A 21,855-nucleotide genomic window follows, 5' to 3' on the forward strand; every position below is an offset into this window, starting at 1 on the left:
CTCCTGTGTTCCAATGGCACGTTGTGTTAGCTAATCCAAGTTTATGATTTTAAAAGGCTAATTGATCATTAGAAAACCCTTTTGCAATTGTTAGCACAGCTGAAAACTGTTGTTTAGATTAAAGAAGCGATCAAACTGGCCTTCTTTAGACTAGTTGAGTATCTGGAGCATCAGCATCTGTGCGTTCGGTTACAGGCTCAAAATAGCCAGAAACAAAGAACTTTCTTCTGAAACTCAGTCTATTCTTGTTCTGAGAAATGAAGGCTATTCCATGCGAGAAATTGCCAATAAACTGAAGATCTCGTACAACGCTGTGTACTACTTCCTTCAAAGAACAGCGCAAACTGTCTCTAACCAGAATAGATCTCCAACCAGAATAGAAGGAGTGGGAGGCCCCGGTACACAACTGAGCAAGAGGACAAGTACATTAGTGTCTAGTTTGAGAAACAGACACCTCACAAGCCTAGAAGGCTAGCATCTCAGAGTCGCCTCTTCACTGTTGACATTGAGACTGGTGTTTTGCAGGTACTATTTAATAAAGCTGCCAATTGAGCACTTAACTTTTTTACGCAATGTGGCTGACGCAACAGATTAGAACGTTTAGCTTAAAATGTTGATAAACTATTAGGCTATTTCTTCACATAAGCGCCACATGGTAGTAGGCTATAAGCATACATGTTCCATTAGCGGGAAACACCATTATTAAAATGTACCGCAAATGCAATTATCCATGTAATGCTTTTATTTATAAGGGTGTGTTTTTATGGTGAAAATTAACTTCCTGAAACTTGAAACTCATGCGCTGCTTATGTATGCCAATTAGGCTCTACACCCCATGGGCACATGGGCTAGGATACATGAGGTGTGGGACTATGATTAGAAAAAGTCGCCATAAAAAGGCAGTTTCTTATGCTGGGCATCATTCACAAGTGATAGTCTAATATTGTGACCCATCAGACTATTCTTTATTTAATCTTGCCTTTACATTTACAAAATAATATATATGTGAAATTTGTTTTGATTTAGAAACCGGGGCAACGGGAAAAATACATTTAAAAATTACACTTACAGTTGAAGTCGGAAGTTTACATACACTTAGGTTGGAGTCATTAAAACTCGTTTTTCAACCACTCCACACATTTCTTGTTAACAAACTATAGTTTTGGCAAGTCGGTTAGGACATCTACTTTGTGCATGACACAAGTAATTTTTCCAACAATTGTTTACAGACAGATTATTTCACTTGTAATTCACTGTGTCACAATTCAAGTGGGTCAGACGTTTACATGCACTAAGTTGACTGTGCCTTTAAACAGCTTTGAAAATTCCAGAAAATTATGTCATGGCTTTAGCAGCTTCTGACATACTAATTGACATAATTTGAGACAATTGGAGGTGTACCTGTGGGTGTATTTCAAGGCCTACCTTCAAACTCAGTGCATCTTGGCTTGACATCATCTGGACCCTCTCTTTCTAAAACTATCCGCCGCAATTGTTGCAACCCCTATTACCAGCCTGTTCAACCTCTCTTTCGTATTGTCCGAGATCCCTAAAGATTGGAAAGCTGCCGCGGTCATCCCTCTCTTCAAAGGGGGTGACACCCTAGACCCAAACTGTTACAGACCTATATCCATCCTGCCCTGCCTATCTAAAGTCTTTGAAAGCTAAGTTAATAAACAGATCACTGACTATTTCGAATCCCACCGTACCTTCTCCGCTGTGCAATCCGGCTTCCGAGCCGGTCACGGGTGCACCTCCGCCGCGCTCATGGTACTAAATGATATCATAACCGCCATCGATAAAAGACAGTACTGTGCAGCTGTCTTCATGGACCTGGCCAAGGCTTTCGACTCTGTCAATCACCGTATTCTTATCGGCAGACTCAATAGCCTTGGCTTTTCTAATGACTGCCTTGCCTGGTTCACCAACTACTTCGCAGACAGAGTTCAGTGTGTCAAATTGGAGGGCATGTTGTCCGGACGACACCATTCTGTATACTTCTGGCCCTTCCTTGGACACTGTGCAAACTAACCTCCAAACGAGCTTCAATGCCATACAACACTCCTTCCGTGGCCTCCAACTGCTCTTAAATGCTAGTAAAACGAAATGCATGCTCTTCAACCGGTCGCTGCCCGCACCCGCCCGCCTGACTAGCATCACCACCCTGGACGGTTCCGACCTAGAATATGTGGACAACTATAAATACCTAGGTGTCTGGCTAGACTGTAAACTCTCTTTCCAGACTCATATTAAACATCTCCAATCCAAAATGAAATCTAGAATCGACTTTCTATTTCACAACAAAGCCTCCACTCACGCCACCAAACTTACCCTAGTAAAACTGGTTATCCTACCGATCCTCGACTTCAGCGATGTCATCTACAAAATAGCTTCCAATACTCTACTCAGCAAACTAGATGCAGTTTTATCATAGTGCCATCCGTTTTGTTACCAAATCACCTTATACCACCCACCACTGCGACCTGTATGCTCTAGTCGGCTGGCCCTCGCTACATATTCGTCCCCAGACCCACTGGCTCCAGGTCATCTATAAGTCTATGCTAGGTAAAGCTACGCCTTATCTCAGATCATTGGGCACGATAACAACACCCACCCGTAGCACATATTCCAGCAGGTATATCGCACTGATCATCCCCAAAGCCAACACCTCATTTGGCCGCCTTTCCTTCCAGTTCTCTGCTGCCAGTGACTGGAACGAATTGCAAAAATCGCTGAAGTTGGAGACTTTTATTTCCCTCACCAACTTTAAACATCAACTACCAGCAGCTAACCGATCGCTTGAGCTGTACATAGTCCATCTGTAAATAGCCCACCCAATCTACCTACCTCATCCCCATACTGTTTTTATTTTAATTACTTTTCTGCTCTTTTGCACACCAGTATCTCTACTTGCACATCATCATCTGCTCATTTATCACTCCTGTGTTAATCTGCTAAATTGTAATTATTTGCTCCTATGGCCTATTTATTGCCTACCTCCTCATTCCTTTTGCACACACTGTATATAGACTTTATTTTTTCTACTGTGTCATTGACTTGTTTATTGTGTTATTGGCTTGTTTATTGTTTACTCCATGTGTAACTCTGTGTTGTTGTCTGTGTCACACTGCTTTGCTTTATCTTGGCCAGGTCGCAGTTGCAAATGAGAACTTGTTCTCAACTAGCCTACCTGGTTAAATAAAGGTGAAATAAAATAAATAAATAAATAAATAAAATCCTGGGAAAATCAAAAGAAATCAATCAAGACCTCAGAATTATTTTTTCTTGTAGACCTCCACAAGTCTAGTTCATCCTTGGGAGCAATTTCTAAATGCCTGAAGGTACCACGTTCATCTGTACAAACATTACATTTACATTTAAGTCATTTAGCAGACGCTCTTATCCAGAGCGACTCACAAGTACATACATTCATACTTTTTTGTACTGGCCCCCCGTGGGAAACGAACCCACAACTCTGGCGTTGCAAGCGCCATGCTCTACCAACTGAGCTACACGGGGTCAAACAATAGTACGCAAGTATAAACACCATGGGACCACGCAGCCGTCACACCGCTCAGGATGGAGACGCGTTCTGTCTCCTAGAGATGAATGTACTTTGGTGGGAAAAGTGCAAATCAATCCCAGAACAACAGCAAAGGACCTTGTGAAGATGCTGGAGGAAACAGGTACAAAAGTATCTATATCCACAGTAAAACGAGTCCTATATCGACACAACCTGAAAGGCCTCTCAGCAAGGAAGAAGCCACTTCTCCAAAACTGCCATTAAAAAAAGACAGACTACGGTTTGCAACTGCACATGGGGACAAAGATCATACTATTTGGAGAAATGTCCTCTGGTCTGATGAAACAAAAATGGAACTGTTTGGCCATAATGACCATCGTTATGTTTGGAGGAACAAAGGGGGAGGCTTGCAAGCCTAAGAACACCATCCCAACCGTGATGCGCGGGGGTGGCATCATGTTGTGGGGATGCTTTGCTGCAGGAGGGACTGGTACACTTCACAAAATAGATGGCATCATAAGGCAGGAAAATGATGTGGATATATTGAAGCAACATCTCAAGACATCAGTCAGGAAGTTAAAGCTTGGTCGCAAATGGGTCTTCCAAATGGACAATGACCCCAAGCATACTTCCAAAGTTGTGGCAAAATGGCTTAAGGACAACAAAGTCAAGGTATTAGAGTGGCCATCACAAAGCCATGACCTCAATCCTGTAGAAAATGTGTTGGCAGAACTGAAAAAGCGTGTGCGAGCAAGGAGGCCTACAAACCTGACTCAGTTACACCAGCTCTGCCAGGAGAAATGAGCCACAATTCACCCAACTTATTGTGGGAAGCTTGTGGAAGGTTACCTGAAACATTTGACCCAAGTTAAACAATTTAAAGGCAATGCTACCGAATACTAATTGAGTGTATGTGAACTTCTGACCCACTGGGAAAGTGATGAAAGAAATAAAAGCTGAAAAATCATTCTCTACTGTTATTCTGACATTTCACATTCTTAAAATAAAGTGGTGATCCTAACTGACCTAAGACAGGGAATTTTTACTAGGATTAAATGTCAGGAATTGGGGAAAACTGAGTTTAAATGTATTTGGCTAAGGTGTATGTAAACTTCCGACTTAAACTGTAAATAGCGAATAGCGGACTCTTTTCCTCGTGGTTTATTTTCCTACCAGCCAGGTAGGCTATACTCCTGTTGTAAAGAGAAGCAATGTGCTTAATATAAGGAAAATTGATAAATGAATATAGTTGGCCGAGCCTATAGAAAGCTTATGAGATCCTCCCCTTTTTAATAGAGGCCATCTGTTTTCTCATGCAATTCCATAGCCTACTGAAATGTTACTCAACATGAGCTCATGGGCTCTCATTAAGTGTTTGGTTAGATTTTCGATTACATTTGGAGTGATTTAGAGGGACAATACAATGCTGAGTACCAGGCAGTTAGCAAATTTGGTAGGCTACTAATGACCTGCAGCAGCATCAGAGCTTGGAGAAGCCTAATTACTGTGACTAAATGGTCACGTGGAATTGACTGCCTTCATGACTCGTGACTACCGGTGTGGCCTTAATTGTGGTCTGTGTTGTGGTCTGTGTGCTGCAGGTTCTCATCACGGGCCCGGCGGACACACCGTACGCTAACGGCTGCTTTGAGTTTGACGTGTACTTCCCCCAGGACTACCCCAATTCCCCGCCCCTGGTCAACCTGGAGACCACTGGTGGACACAGCGTGCGCTTTAACCCAAACCTCTACAATGACGGAAAGGTGAGTCCCATATACTTACTCAGGGTTAAGGGGTTGGTGAGGAGTTGGGTCAACTGGCTAGCTTTTAATCAAAAGGGTAAATATTGGGTCTGTGTACTGTACATTTTAGTGTAACAATTTCCAATTCCTTCATATTTTGGCTTTCCACAACAACAAAAAATGTTTGAATTTGAGTCTATATCAGCACCAGTCTGCCCAGAGTGATCCCTCTGTGGTACCATCAACCTGTTAACTCTCATAGCTTGGAGTGGAGGAGAGAGAGGAGGCTTGACTTGAGTAGCCTTTCCTCAAGACTAGTTTATTTCTGGTGTCTCTTCCCCTGGTGAAAAGCAGTAAAGGTGCTGGAGCCTGCCACATCTGCTCCTCCTCATTAGGAAGGCTTTGACGGGGAACATCTATTTTCATAATGGAAGGAGACAGCTGCTATAAGAATTACTGTGGGCTTTCTACAGCAGAGATTCCACTGGTGGGGAGGCTAGGGAAAATGGCCTCAGCTCTCCCTCTGCTCAACAATGGAGGGAGGGAGGTTTACCTGACATGGATCATTCTGTTAACTTTAGTTGTTGATCTGTTCTGTCTTCTCCAGGTGTGTTTAAGTATCCTCAACACCTGGCACGGGAGACCGGAGGAGAAATGGAACCCTCAGACCTCTAGCTTTTTACAGGTGAGACAGAAATCCACTGGACTATACCGCCACCACCCTTTCATGGGTTAGTTATTTATTTATTTTTGCTGTCAAAACCAGCGCCAATCTCATACGTCATTGTCGATGGTTGATCATCAGCCTGTCTCTATTTTACCACAGAGGGTGTGTCAATAGGTAGCTGTTTTAACAGATGCCATGAAGGATCCTCAGTACTATAAACCCGTTAATATGGTTTATGTTGTGTGTTGAAAGATTTGGACACTGATAATCGCCTAACTTGGAATGCAGTGGCTGTACAGTAGCATGCTATACATGACGTCAGAACTCAAGGTCTCTGCTTCACAGCGCAGTATTGGTTTAGACCCCTCAAACTCAACTCTGGACCTCAAAGCCAGTTCCACTGCGTTTTTTCATTTCCCCCCTCTAATCAGGGACTGTTTGGACCTGGGACACCAGGTGGGTGCAATTAATTATCAGGTAGAGCAGAACCATCAGGCTCTGGATCTCGTAGGGTAAAAATTCCCCTGGTTTAGACTGACAGCGGTTGTGAACTTGAGCAACGTGCAAGACAAGAAGTTTCCCCCATCCCTCCCACTAATTGGGCAACTTTTGCCATTTGAAAAATGAGACATTGAGGATTATAATAAATACTGCTTTGATGTCGTACAAGCAAGCCAAACAAATGTGCGCTTCAAATTTCCATATCATAAAGCTCATGTAATATAGTGTCAGTGTTTATGATCACAATGCTTGATGAACATTTACAAGATGACATGCTGTCATAGCCTGGGTTTTTATGAACAGAATGAGCCTATGTTTGTCGTATGGTGAAGAAATTTGTTGGAGAACACGCATCTGAATGCACTCGTGACTGTTCTATGCGTACCAAAATTGTAAGATTGTATTTTGTAACTTATACTGAACAAAAATATAAACGCAACATGTAAAGTAGTTTTGGTCTCATGTTTTCATGAGCTGAAATATTCCATACGCACAAAGATTGTTGCTCAAATTTTGTGCACAAATTTGTTTACATCCCTGTTAGTGAGCATTTGTCCTTTGCCAAGATAATCCATCCACCTGACAGGTGTGGCATATCAAGAAGCTGATTAAACAGCACGCTCATCACACATTTGCGCCCTGTGCTCGGGACAATAAAAGGCCATCCTAAAATGTGCAGTTTTGTCACACAACACAATGCCACAGATGTCTCAAGTTTTGAGGGACTATGCTTTTGGCATGCTGACTGCAGGAATGTCTGCCAGAGCTGTTGCCAGAGAATGTAATGTTAATTTCACTACCATAACGTTGTTTTCGAAAATGTGTCAGTATGTCCAACCGCAGACCGTGTGTAACCACGCCAGCCAAGGACCTCCACATCCGGCTTCTTAACCTACGGGATCGTCTGAGACTAACCACCCATACAGCTGTGGGTTTGCACAACCAAAGAATTTCTGTACAAACTGTCAAAAAACTCTCAAGGAAAATCATCTGCTTGCTCGCCGTCCTCACCAGGGTCTTGACCTGACTGCAGTTCGGCGTCGTAACCTACTTCAATGGGCAAATGCTCACCTTCGATGGCCACTGACACGCTGGAGAAGTGTGCTTTTCCCGTTTTTAATTGTCCTGGGCAGACTGCGTGTATGGCGTCATGTGGGGCAATGTTGTGCCATTCGTCCGCTGCCATCACCTCATGTTTCAGCATAATGCATAGCGCCATGTCGCAAGGATCTGTACACAATGCCTGGAAGCTGAAAATGTCCCAGTTCTTCCATGGCCTGCATACTTACCAGACATGTCACCTATTGTTCATGTTTGGGATGCTCTGGATCGAAGTGTATGACAGCGTGTTCCAGTTCTCGGCTGGATGGCGGGATGCAGGGTTGTGTTACAAACAAAACAACTACAACATGATTATTCTGATGTTACTGAATGTGTCCAGAGTATTTTGTTTTCTTTTTTCGTTAGCAACAAATGCTGCAAAAAGTACAGTAAATGTAAAATGCACATAAAATCAAACAGTGTAATGTTTGGATTCAGTCTTGTCAGATTATATTTAGTTTCACCTTTTATTATAATAATTTTCCCATAATTTTCAAAAGGTTCCCTTTTAATTTCTACCATGGTTCTGCATATGCTTTTCATTTTTCTATTTAACCCTATCCAGATAGGCCAATCCCACGAGTCTAAAGGGTTAGAACTACAAGGCAATCCGTTCTCGACACCCACCACTTTAAGATGGGCTGTTTAGGGGTATTAACACCAGCTTTGTCATTGACAGCCAGTCTCAACTCTGTGTTGTACTGGTAGAGGCCTTGATGCAAATCTCATAGCTCCCTATTTAGTGCACTACTTTTGACCTGAGTAGTGCACTATATATGAAACGGGGTCACATGCTAGTCTTAAGTAGTACACTATACTGTATATTGAATATGGTATCGGTAGAGGCATATCCCTGGTGTCTGTAGGCATTGTGGCCAGAGGTTTGTCCTTTCGAGTCCATCCATCAAACATGTCATCCACTGTGCATACGGGAGAGTCATTTTTTGGTATGTATTGATTCAGGAACAAGTTAGAGTCCTTGGAAATGGCTCCCTTTTTTTTAATTCTCTCATTTGCAGCATTGGAGAGTCTGAATCGAGATAGAGACGTCTCCATTGATTATCATTGTAGTTAGTGTCTGCCAGATCGATAATGGAATTAGGAGGCTGAATGGGGGAGTGGTGGAATCAAGTCAAAATCAGCCGACCCTGATATCTAGATCCGGTGAGCAGGTTGGGGAGGGCACAGGTGGGGGAGTTCAGAGAGTCAAAAGGAAAAGGTCGCCAGGGTCAGAGTTGGTAGACGTTGGCCCTTGGCACTCATCCAGTATCTATGTCTTCATCCTCACTAATGGTTGAGGTAAGGATTGAGGTAATCGTCATCTATTGTTAGGCTGACATCTACTTGACCGTCAAGGCCAAATGGTTGGAGCACCTTTTGTGTTGTCCAGCTTGGGCTGGCAGACGGGAAGGCAGCCGCCCAGACAGAGTGGCTCTGTGGGTAATATATACTGGGCAGAGTGATGGAGAGAGCCGTTTACCCAGTCTCCTTGAGACGACCCGGGGCATTAATTGAATCGTTACAAAGATATATTGAAGGATATCTTTTTTTTACAGAGTGAAAAAATTATGCTTTTGTCTTGACGCTCTCTTAAATACCTTTCAAACATTTTCCCGTCATCTTTAGGATCCCGCCAAGTATTTTCCGCCTTTTCTTTATATCTGGATTGCATTGTCCCGCCACCCACCACCTGCCAACCGCTCTTTTACGCTACTGCTACTCTCTGTTCATCATATATGGATAGTCACTTTAACCATGTCTACATGTACATACTACCTCAATCAGCCCGACTAACCGGTGCCTGTATGTAGCCTCGCTACTGTTATTTTTCACTGTCTTTTTACTGTTGTTTTTATTTCTTTACTTACCTATTGTTCACCTAATATCTTTTTTGCACTATTGGTTAGAGCCTGTAAGTAAGCATTTCACTGTAAGGTCTACTACACCTGTTGTATTCAGCGCACGTGACAAACTTTGATTTGATTTGGATTTCTTTAAGCTGTTTTCTAATGTGCTCTTTCGCCAGGACACTGTTCATTCAGAGGAGCTAGACAACTACACAGCTAACAATCACTTCAAACTGAAGCTGGAAAGACAGCAAACTAGCTGCATTTCATTTGATTTGAAAGATGTTTCCGGTATCAAAGCTTAAGCTTTTATTTCCCGAAAACTGACGTAGTCAGTGGCCGATTAATTAGGGCCGATTTCAGGTTTTCATAACAATCGGTTATCTGCATTTTTGGATGCCGATTACATTGCAATCCACGGGGAAACTGCATGGTAGGCTGACCACCGTTTACGCGAGTGCAGCGTCAAAAGGACCTAGTAGGTTGCAAGGAGCCACGGTAAGTTGCTAGCTAGCATTTACATTTATCTTATAAAAAACAATCAATCTTCACATAATCAGTACACATGGTTGATGATATTACTAGGTTAACTAGCTTGTCCTGCGTTGCATATAATCAACGTGGTGCCTGTTAATTTATCATCGAATCACAGCCTACTTCGCCAAACAGGTGATGATTTAACAAAAGCGAATTGCCGAAAAAAGCACAATCTTTGCACAAATGTACCTAACCATAAACATCAATGCCTTTCTTAAAATCAATACACAGAAGTATATTTTTTTTAAACCTGCATATTTAGTTAAAAGAGATTCATGTTAGCAGGCAATATTAACTAGGGAAATTGTCACTCCTCTTGCATTCACTGCAAGCATTTCTGTGTGTTATGTTATTAAGTCTATGATTTTATATTTGATAGAGCAGTCTGACTGAGCGGTGGTGGGCAGCAGCAGGTTCGTAAGCATTCATTCAAACAGCACTTTCCTGCGTTTGCCAGCCGCTCTTAGCAATGCTTGAAGCACAGCGCTGTTTATGACTTCAAGCCTATCAACTCCCGAGATTAGGCTGGCAATACTAAAGTGCCTATAAGAACAGCCAATAGTCAAAGGTCTATGAAATACAAATGGTATAGAGGGAAATAGTCAACACGTCATAATTCCTATAGTAACTACAACCTAAAACTTTTGAACTGGGAATATTGAACCACCAGCTTTCATATGTTCTGAGCAAGGAACTTAAACGTTAGCTTTTTACATGGTACTTATTGCACTTTTACTTTCTTCTCCAACATTGGTTTTGTAGTATTTAAACCAAATTGAACATGCTTCATTATTTATTTGAGACTAAATAGATTTAATGTATTATATTCAGTTGAAATAAGTGTTAATTCAGTATTGTTGTAATTGTCATTATTACTTATATATATATATATATATATATATATATATATATATATATATATATATATACATACATACATACATACATACATACATACATATATATATATATATATATATATATATATATATATATATATATATATATATATATATATATATATATACATACATACAGTTGTATGAAAAAGTTTGGGCACCCCTCTGAGGCTGCATAATAATTTACTCTGTCGTCAGAGAAAATGATCACAGTGGCATGCCATTCATTTTCTAATAAAAGCTGAGTACTGGGGTATTGTCCAGACAAAGATTTTTAGTGTAGCAATATTAAGTTGTATGAAATTAAATCAGATGTGAAAAATAGGCTATGCAAAAATGTGGGCACCCTTGTCATTCTGTTGATTTGAATACCTGTAACTACTTAGCTGATTAATTGGAACACACAATTGGTTTTCGTGAGCTCATTAAGGCTTGAACTTCATAGACAAGTGCATCCAATCATGAGAAAAGGTATTTAAGGTGGCCAATTGCAAGTTGTTGTTCTCTTTGACTCTCCTCTGAAGAGTGGCAACATGTGGGCCTCAAAACAACTCTCAAATGACCTGAAAACAAAGATTGTTCAACATTATGGTTTAGAGGAAGGCTACAAAAAGCTATCCCAGAGATTTAAGCTGTCATTGTCCACTGTGAGGAACATAGTGAGGAAATGGAAGACCACAGGCACAGTTCTTGTTAAGGCCAGAAGTGGCAGGCCAAGTAAAATATCAGAGAGGCAAAGGCGAAGGATGGTGAGAACGGTCAAAAACAGCCAACAGACCACCTCCAAAGACCTACAACATCATCTTGCTGCAGATGGTGTCACTGTGCATCGTTCAACAATTCAGCGCACTTTGCACAAGGAGAAGCTGTATGGGAGAGTGATGCGGAAGAAGCCTTTTCTGCACACACGCCACAGAGTCGCTTGAGGTATGCAAACGCACATTTGGACAAGCCAGCTTCATTTTGGAATAAGGTGCTGTGGACTGATGAAACAAAGAGTTATTTGGTCATAACAAGGGACGTTATGCATGGCGGCAAAAGAACACAGCGTTCCAAGAAAAACACTTGCTACCCACAGTAAACATTTGGTGGGGGTTCCATCATGCTGTGTGGCCAGTGCCGGCACTGGGAATCTTGTTACAGTTGAGGGTCGCATGGATTCCACTCAATATCAGCAGATTCTTGGGAATAATGTTGAAGAATCAGTCACAAAGTTGAAGTTACGCCGGCGCTGGATATTTCAACAAGACAACGACCCAAAACACTGCTCAAAATCTACCCGGGCATTTATGCAGAGAAACAAGTACAATGTTCTGGAATGGCCATCCCAGTCCCCAGACCTGAATATCATTGAGAATCTGTGGGATGATTTGAAGCGGGCTGTCCATGCTCGGCAACCATCAAACCTAACTGAACTGGAGATGTTTTGTAAGGAGGAATGGTCCAAAATACCTTCATCCAGAATCAGGACACTCATTACATGCTATGGGAAGCGTCTAGAGGCTGTTATTTTAGCAAAAGGAGGCTCTACAAAATATTGATGTGATTTTTCTATTGGGGTGCCCAAATTTATGCACCTGTCTAATTTTGTTTTGATGCATATTGCACATTCTCTGTTAATCCAATAAACCTCATTTCACTACTGAATAATTACTGTGTCCATCAGTTATTTGATAGATCAAAATGAAATTGCTGATCCAAACACCCAATTATTTATAAATGAAAATTGTCAGGGGTGCCCAAACTTTTTCATACGACTGTATATATATATACAGTCGTATGAAAATATATATATATATATATATATATATATATATATAAATCGTCAGATTAATCAGTATTGGCTTTTTTTTGGTCCTCCAATAATCGGTATCGGCGTTGAAAAATCATAAAATCATCGGTTGACCTCTAATTCAGACCCCTTGACTTATTCAACATTTTGTTGTTACAGCCTGACTTCAAAATGGGGGTAGAAGCTGTTCAGGGTCCTGTTGGTTCCAGACTTGGTGCATTGGTACCGCTTGCCGAATGAGGCATCAAGTTGTTGCTAACTAAGACTCCCAGTCATCCAATTGTTATAATACATTTGAAGCAATATCCTACCAGCACTGTGGTCAATTTCAGACAAGTGTGGGGACTCGTCATGATAAATCAATGAATGTCTGATTTTTCTTTTAAACTGAGTCTCCATTTGGATATTGGTTAGAATACAATTAGGCTGTGGAAATATTAGCTGAGGTGAGTGCTGCTCATGAGCATCTTGTCTAGTTGGCATGTTGATTAATGCTTGTTATGTAGCTTAACAAATGGATGATTTTGTTCTTCAATCGCTTAGTAGCCTAGGCCTACACTCTTAATTAATCAATGTGATTTCCTTCTGTGTATTTTGTTTTCTGGCTGGGCAAATAAGTAGAGGTGGTATAGCTCATCTATACATTTTTCTATCAGGTGTAGTTCTATTTTTGCTTGATCGTGTATAGGCAACTCCAAAAGCTTGTGAAATGGTTGTGAAATATGAACACGAGACTCGCATGCTTTTGAAAATATACATTGCTATTATTTTATCGGTATCATGATGAAAATACTCTCAATGTAAGACCCTACGCCTGCTCCCTAACAAAGCAGAGTGGGGATAGGAAAGCGATGAAACATGAATCAAAAAATAATGGTCTTGCCTTGGGCTCAGTTTCAAAATATTGCTTTTATGACAACGGTTCCACAGGTTGCCATGTTGCAAGTTGTGTGGGGAAAATATTATTTGTATTTGTTATTTCTTAGCCTACTATAAAATGTGTTGTCTGTTTATTTCACAAAATAACTAGGCCTATTGATTTAATGTGCATGGTGCAGACATGTCGCCTATAGGCTGCACAGACCAGTAACATAATTCAACTCAAATATGCCATTTTATTCATTTGAAAATGCATTTTTGTATTTTATCTTATGTTTCTTAGGACCTGCCTATTACAAATTAATAATGGATGTCTTTGTGATGCTCTACAGTCAATGGATTTAATAAAATAGACGTCCAGACACATCAGCCCACATCTAGTCCCACTCCAAAACGTACTGTTGTGCACGGGAGATAAAGAAGGTTCATCCCAGCAAGGATGTGGTAAAGGGACTGAATGAATTGGGTTCTAAAAAACATTCCCTGATTTCTTTTACAGGCAACATACCGTGAAGGCTGTCTGTAAAGTGTCCCCCAGGCTTTTTGCCGTGATGCTCATTGTAGGCTCTGCAAGGTTCTCACCTCTCCCACTGCTTCTGTCTCCTCTTTATCTTGTATCTCTTGCTCCCCCTTCGGCTCTCTCCAAACCCTCTTCAGTAACCTCCCAACAGTTCTGGCTGTATGTGTATTTCCTAATGATCAAATACATTCCATTATACTCTCTCTTTCTCGCTCTCTTTTTCTCTCAATTTCAATTTTTTCTCTCGCTCTGTCCCTCTCGCTCTCTCCTCCAGGTGCTGGTATCAGTGCAGTCTCTGATCCTGGTGTCAGAGCCCTACTTCAACGAGCCGGGCTACGAGCGTTCACGCGGAACCCCCAGCGGCACACAGAGCTCCCGCGAGTACGACGGAAACATCCGGCAGGCCTCCGTCAAGTGGGCCATGCTGGAGCAGATGCGCAATGCCTCGCCTTGCTTCAAAGAGGTGAGCCCCCGCCCTGCTATCAGGCTATCCTGCAGTACCTCACCCTTTCAAACATAGTTAGGTTACCCTGCATGCTCTTTGAAAGAGGTAAGAGTATTACATAACCCGGAGCCTTCCTCCTGTTACTGTTAACCCTCACCTTTCCTGACACCTCAACCAGACCCACATCAGTATTTAATAATGCCTCTCAATTCTATTGTAGTAGCATTCTCTGTCATGGATTTCCATAACACTCACTATACTCCTTTATTACTGTAGCTACCAGCCTCTGCTTAATAAAAACGGTCTGATACAGGCCCAAAGTCCTTCACTGTCCTTTATTACAACAGTGGCAGATAATAAATTCAATGTTGATTAATTCCAAGGTAGATAATATCGGGCCCCGTATTTGATTTCCTCCTGTCCTTGACACCGGCTGCGCAGGCTGATAGCGCAGTAGATGCAGTCAGTCACCAACTCGGCCTAGAGAGGGAGAGGTGGAGCGAGGGAGAGGATGGGGGAGGGGAAGATGAAGAGGGTGTGGGTAGAGGGAAAGAAAGTGAAGCAGAGGGAGATGTGGAGGGTGGTAGAAGAGGTGTTTCTCATGATTTCCTCCAGGCAGGGGAGGCGTGTGTCAGCACCACATACGTGGCCCCTGTGTGGGTGCTGCTGTCTGATGGAGGGAACTTAAGGCACCACAGCCAGATAAACACTGCTCTCGTTAGGCTTCTAACATGTGCTGTGTCTAATCACTCACACTGCGAGCAGATAGAACTCAGCACCCGACATTCCACTCACTCTCTTGTTCCTCTTCTCCTCTGTCATATTGTATCTCATTGGCGCTTCATGACACAGCAAGAAATAACTTCTTATTAATGGCATTGTCATTGGCTTTGCTTTGTCGTTCGCCCCTGTGTGCATGTGCACACACACAGCCAACATCGATTTAAAATATTGGATTCTGGGAATGTAGACCTGGATGAGAACACAGAATGAAATTAAGATCCCAGTTGCTTGCTGCTCTGCCAAGCATCTTGGCTTTGCCAAAACAATAATGTATTTTCCGGTCGCTCTCTACCTGCAATCAGAAGAGAGGACAGGATGTCTGTCTGTGGGCCTCAACCTGAGCCTCTGGACCAATGTTTTCCTTTAGACAGACATTATTTAGCAGGCCGTCAGACATGGTGATTAGCCCTGTGAGCAGACCAGACTGGGGAGACAGAGTAGGGATGTGGACCTTTGGAGAGCACTGCCATGTCCTCTATCTCTCATTTGTATAGCGAGACAGGGAGGAAGGCCAGTTGACACTAAAACTGCTGGGCTTTGAGGGACCCCCCCTTCAAGTCATTTTGCCTGCAACATTCTAACAGTGTAATTAATACATTTCATATATGCTATTGCAAAAATTATCATTTGGTTGTGTTAATGACGATCTAAGGTAACATTAGAATACTCGCCTCCCGAGTGGTGCAGAGGTGCTAGCTGTGCCACTAGAGATCCTGGTTCAAGTCCAGGCACTGTCGCAGCCGGCCGCGACCGGGAGACCCATGGGGCGGCGCACAATTGTCCCAGCGTCGTTCCGTTTAGTGGAGGGTTTGGCCGGCAGTGATGTTCTTGTCCCATCGCGCACTAGCGACTCCTGTGGCAATGCCGCCAGGTGCACGGTGTTTCCGCCAACATATTGGTTTGGCTGGCTTCTGGGTTAAGCGGCATTGTGTCAAGAAGCAGTGCGGCTTGGCTGGGTTGTGTTTCGTGGGACGCACGGTTCTCGACCTTCGGCCTCTCCCGAGTCCGTACGCAATCCCGTGACATTTCTCCAAAGAAAAGTATGAATGAACGCTTCCAGCTCATCAAGACAGATCCCAGACAGTGACTCCTTACTCTGTGTGCGCCTTAGCCACCGTATAGTCCCTGAAAGGTGTAGCATGTCCATACAGTGTATTTAGGCCCCTTCACTTTTTCCACATTTTGTTATGTTACAGCCTTATTCTAAAATTGAAAAAAAGGGTCTAAAATTGAATCGTTTTTTCCCTTATCAATTTACACACTGAGCAAAAACAGTATTCAGACCCTTTACTCAGCACTTTGTTAAAGCACCTTTGGCAGTGATTGCTGCCATTCTTCTCTGTAGATCCTCTCAAGCTCTGTCAGGCTGGATGGGAGCGTTGCTGCGTTGTCTTGGCTGTGTGCTTAGGGTCGTTGTTCTGTTGGAAGGTGAACTTTCACCCCAGTCTGAGGTCCTGAGCGCTCTGGAGCAGGTTTTCATCAAGAATCTCGCTGTACTTTGTTCCGTTCATCTTTCCCTCGATCCTGACTAGTCTCCCAGTCCCTGCCACTGAAAAACATCCCCACAGCATGATGCTGCCACCACCACCACCACCACCATGCTTCACCGTAGGGATGGTGCCAGGTTTACTCCAGACGTGACGCTTGGCATTCAGGCCAAAGAGTTCAATCTTGGTTTCATCAGACCAGAGAATCTTGTTTCTCATGGTCTGAGTCCTTTAGACATGGTCTGGTGCCTTTTGCCAAACTCTAAGCGGGCTGTCGTACCTTTTACTGAGGAGTGGCTTCTGTCTTGCCACTCTACCATAAAAACCGATTGGTGAAATGCTGCAGAAATGGTTGTCCTTCTGGAAGGTTCTCCCATCTCCACAGAGGAACTCTGGAGCTCTGTCGGTGACCATCGGGTTCTTGGTCCCCACTCAGACCAAGGTTGCTCGGTTTGGCTGGGCGGCCAGCTCTAGGAAGAGTCTTGGTGGTTCCAAACTTCTTCCATTTAAGAATGATGGAGGCCTCTGTGTTCTTGGGGACACATGTAATTTTTATACATTTGCAAACATGTCAGCATACCTGTTTTCGCTTTGTCATTATGGGATATTGTGTGTAGATTGAGGAAAGAAATGTAATCACTTTTAGAATAAGGTTGTAACCTAACAAAATGTGGGAAAAGCAAGGTCTGAATACTTTCTGAATGCACTGGAAACAACGAAAGCTGGTGAGTGCATTGCTGATGTTGTTTGCTTGAGAATTAAAGGCTGCTCTCTGTTGATATTTTGTGTTGATAATTGGCATGTAGCATTGTCATTGGCTTGTTCTATCTAAACGGTGTTATCCCATCCTCTCTCCTGTCTCACGTTTCATTTAGTGGTGGCGTGGGCACCTGCACAGTGTGCACCGTTCTGGCTTTTTTGCACTTAGGCCTAGGATGTGTAGATTATTCAGGCCGAGGCTCAGAATCAGAAGAATAATCAGAGATGTCATGAATCATTTCTTCCCCGCCATCTGTCGTTTTCATTCCGATCTTGTAGTAACGCTAACACAGCATGTGCTTCCATTCGTCTTGGTCTTCTTGCCATTGTAAATTACACACACTCTCACTATCTACTCTAAGTAGGCCAGAGTAGACTGATAAAACTGCTTGGATTTGGTGGACTGATATAGGGTACATAACATTTTGAGATTTCAATTTGAATATACCAATTCAATAGAATGGCCTGTCCTGTTCTTCATTCACAATTGGTGATTAAATAATTATGCATCGTTCGCTTCCCCTCGTTCATCTTCTCCCCCTTCATATTTTACTTCATTTATTTCATCTGTTCTATGTGTGAAATTAGTTTAGGTTCAGTTTCGAGGCAATTATCAGGGTGATTTAACAACTGAGCACGGCACATTCCACTGTCAGGAGAAGGCGCGGAGCAGGCCCTACTATCTGGAAAAGGAGGGTCAACGGGGGAAATCATTCAAAAAATTACACAAAACTGGCTATAATTCCAGTTCGGTTTGTCATATTGAGATTCTAACAACGGCAGTGTGTTATATAGACTTATTTAGGAAAAGTCAAGGACGGAGGGGGGCATGACTTTAAAAGTGGCAGAGTAATATTTTGTATTTATTCATGAGCAGTCAAAATGACTGCTTTAACGGTTCTAGTGATAATGCCTGAGAAGCCGGTGTTCGTCTTGGAGCGTCAAACCGTGCTAATATATCCTCCAAACACCGGCTTCGAGAGCATTGACTTTTATGTAACGTGTTACCAACATTTTCAAATAATGATTGACCTTTTTTCATAAAACATTTTATTTTGATGAATTTGTTAATAATATTTCCTCCTTCCACTGAATAGTCCCGATACAAATCTAGGGTTGCTACCCAAGCTGGCTGGCCGTTCACTCTGTCAGTTAGGTTGCCAGAGACGCGACCCAGTCGAAGTATTTTTGTTCCATATCTATGGACGCTACTCAGTCGTTCGTTCTAAATGTATCCCTTGCTTGCAAGCTAGGCAAGTACAGTTAAGTTAGTCACGTCAAACAGTGCTGGCAGAATAACAGCAAAATAGCTGCTGCTACTCTCTGTTTATCATATATGCGTAGTCACTTTAACTATACATTCATTTACATACTACCTCAATTGGGCCGACCAACCAGTGCTCCCGCACATCGGCTAGCCGGGCTATCTGCATTGTGTCCCGCCACCCGCCAAACCCCTCTTTTACGCTACTGCTACTCTCTGTTCATCATATATGGATAGTCACTTTAACCATATCTACATGTACATACTACCTCAATCAGCCTGACTAACCGGTGTCTGTATGTAGCCTCGCTACTGTTATAGCCTCGCTACTGTATATAGCCTGTCTTTTTTACTGTTGTTTTATTTATTTACTTTTACACCTTTTTTTGCACTATTGGTTAGAGCCTGTAAGTAAGCATATCACTGTAAGGTCTACTACACCTGTTGTATTCAGCGCACGTGACAAACTTTGATTTGATTTGGGTTTCTTTAAGCTGTTTTCTAATGTGCTCTTTCGCCAGGACACTGTTCATTCAGAGGAGCTAGACAACCACAGCTAACAATCACTTCAAACTGAAGCTGGAAAGACAGCAAACTAGCTGTATTTCATTTCGTTTTACCTGTTTTTCATTTGACATCAATTTGTATTTATCCATAAAAATTGTGCTGATTCCTGATTTTCGTCTGGCTGAGAAGAAATGTCTATCTTATCCTGACAAGTTCATCCTCAATGGGACAGTGGAGATCGAATTTCAGTATTGAAACAATGTTGTAAATGTCGGAGAGACATACAGCAAGGTTTATACAAATCTCTGCTGTTGAAAACCATATGTGACCCGTTTCAGGTAACTAGGCGTATGTCGCGCGTCACTACTTCACATGAGCCATTTGAACATAAACTTAGTTTTTTAATCAAAACATTTTTTTTGTCTGAAATGCCTTCTGGAACATGTGAACTTTCATGTGCCTTAATCACAAACTTGAATGCCATCTGTAAATATGGATAAAATTGTTAAATTACAAGCCTAGTTGGTTTAGCCACAGAAAAAGGGAGCAACTTTCCCGCTAGCCATGTCTGTCGGTACATATGCCGCTGACAGGCATGGCAGCTCTGCTTCTAGCTCCTTAGCAACTTTGCAGGATTTTGCCCTGGCCAATATACATAGACCTGGAATCATTGATCACTTTAATAATGGAACACTATTCGCTTTAATAATGTTTACATACTGCTTTACTCATTTCATATGTATATACTGTATTCTATTCTACTGTATTTTAGTCAATGCCTCTCCTAATATTTATATATTTCTTAATTCCATTTTTTTACTTTTTCGATTTGTGTGTGTTGTTGTGATGTGTTAGATTTTGCTGCGCTGTTGGAGCTAGAAACACAAGCATTTCGCTACACCCGCAATAACATCTGCTACATATGTGACCAATCACATTTAATTCGATTTTTTTTATTTGATTTGATTGGCTGAGATAATGAGTGGGCTGAACTTGCCGAGAGATGATTTCGTATTGGTCTGCCATGTAGCACGCTTCTGTCTATAACATGAGCTGGTCAGTATGTGTACGTAATCCTTTCTAACGTGGCTTTTTTGAAAGATATCACGTAGTACAACTGCGTGAGTGTTGCTCTCCACTTTCTGGAGGACCGAGTTTTGAAATCAGTGGAATTAGAGTATGATAACTAAGGAGATGGAGAAATTCGGGTGTTTGATTGCAAATATGCAGATGGAGTCTAAAAGAGAGCACACAAGGTAGCTAGCTACATGTCTAAAAAGACTCCACTATACAAGTAACCATTTCAATAGAATGTTCATGATGTCACTGCGATAGACGTAGCTGGTAAATTCGCTGACGAATTTACGAACGCTAACCACCCGTTGAATATGGCCAGTGTCAGTAAACGTTGGCAAAAAGCGTAATTAGATTGTTCCCAGTAACACAGTTAGTCATCAACGCTCTGAATAACATAAAAACAGCCTAACCAGTCCTGCTAGGGTGAGTAAAAGGGTCAGTGAGAGCTGTTCTCTCATTTGTGTCTGGAAGTAGCTAGCAAGCTAGCAAACGCTAGCCAGTTAGCTTGGGTGCTTGACTGCCGTTTTTAGGTCAGAACGCTCGGATCAACCCTACTCCTCAGCCAGAGCGTCCAGTGTGTGTGCTCTGAACACTCCGTATTTACGAATGGACAATCTGAAAACGCTCTTGAGTTTACGAACGCACAGTGCGCACTCTGAGCACACTCTGGCTTTCCAGTTAAGATTTATGAACACACCCGTAGTATAAACCAGATTTTAGTCTTGAAATATATATTTTTTTTGTACATGGCCTCGCGTGTAAATCCTTAAAGCGATGCTGAATGGATGTAGACAAAGAGCTCTCCAGTAGGTACCAAAACTTTCCCATTGTTCCTCAACTGTAGTGTATGATATACCATTTTGTAGCTCTGAGTCTCTACTTTTATCCAATGTAAAAATCACAATTTCGAATTTTGCTACATAAAACTGAATTGAGCCAGTCGGTAACAAATGCTAGTTTTAAAGAAAAGGGATATAATGTCTAGATGCTTTTTTACAGTGATGATTAAGTTCATAAATTGCCTGGTTGGGCTGAAGAGACCGTGGATTGCGCAGTGAGATGGATCAGTAAATGGGCATTTCACTGTCATAGCCTTAGCCGGTGGTAACTTGTGGTATAGACACCGACTGGAATGCGGTTTTAACCAATCAGCATCCAGGATTAGACCCACTCGTTGTATAAACTGAAATATTATGGAGGCTCGTCCGGGATCTATTTGGCCCCATGTGATCCCATCTCATAGATATAGAACCGTACCTGGAGATGTCTTCCCCCGAAAAAGATGTAGATTCTCAACAGGATTACCTGTAGAAATGCATCAAACTAGGGGAAGACATTGGCATAGATTGCCTATTTGCACAAACAGAAGAATCAGATGTACTGTGTAGTTCATCAAAGACAAATGGTCTCCAATCTGTTGAGGTAGAGGTACTGTTGAAGTACTTTTTTTTTTTTTTTTTTTTTTTTGGGGGGGGGTGGATCAGCTTAATATTACGGAAAGAATGTTGCTTCCAATGTAATTGTC

General features: G+C 42.2%; 1 protein-coding gene across 20 annotated transcripts in view; it reads left to right on the forward strand.

Moving 5' to 3' along the window:
* Nucleotides 1-21,855, forward strand: part of birc6 (baculoviral IAP repeat containing 6) — a 154,206-nt gene that overhangs the window by 123,151 nt on the left and 9,200 nt on the right. For all 20 annotated transcript variants that reach the window (XM_055902246.1, XM_055902249.1, XM_055902251.1 and 17 more), the window contains 3 exons: nt 5,125-5,286; nt 5,873-5,950; nt 14,283-14,471. In XM_055902246.1, coding sequence (XP_055758221.1) covers nt 5,125-5,286; nt 5,873-5,950; nt 14,283-14,471 — 429 coding nt within the window. The remainder of the gene's footprint in view (nt 1-5,124; nt 5,287-5,872; nt 5,951-14,282; nt 14,472-21,855) is intronic.

This window comes from Salvelinus fontinalis, chromosome 37 (genome assembly GCF_029448725.1).
Source record: "Salvelinus fontinalis isolate EN_2023a chromosome 37, ASM2944872v1, whole genome shotgun sequence".
In the NCBI taxonomy this organism is placed as follows: domain Eukaryota; kingdom Metazoa; phylum Chordata; class Actinopteri; order Salmoniformes; family Salmonidae; genus Salvelinus; species Salvelinus fontinalis.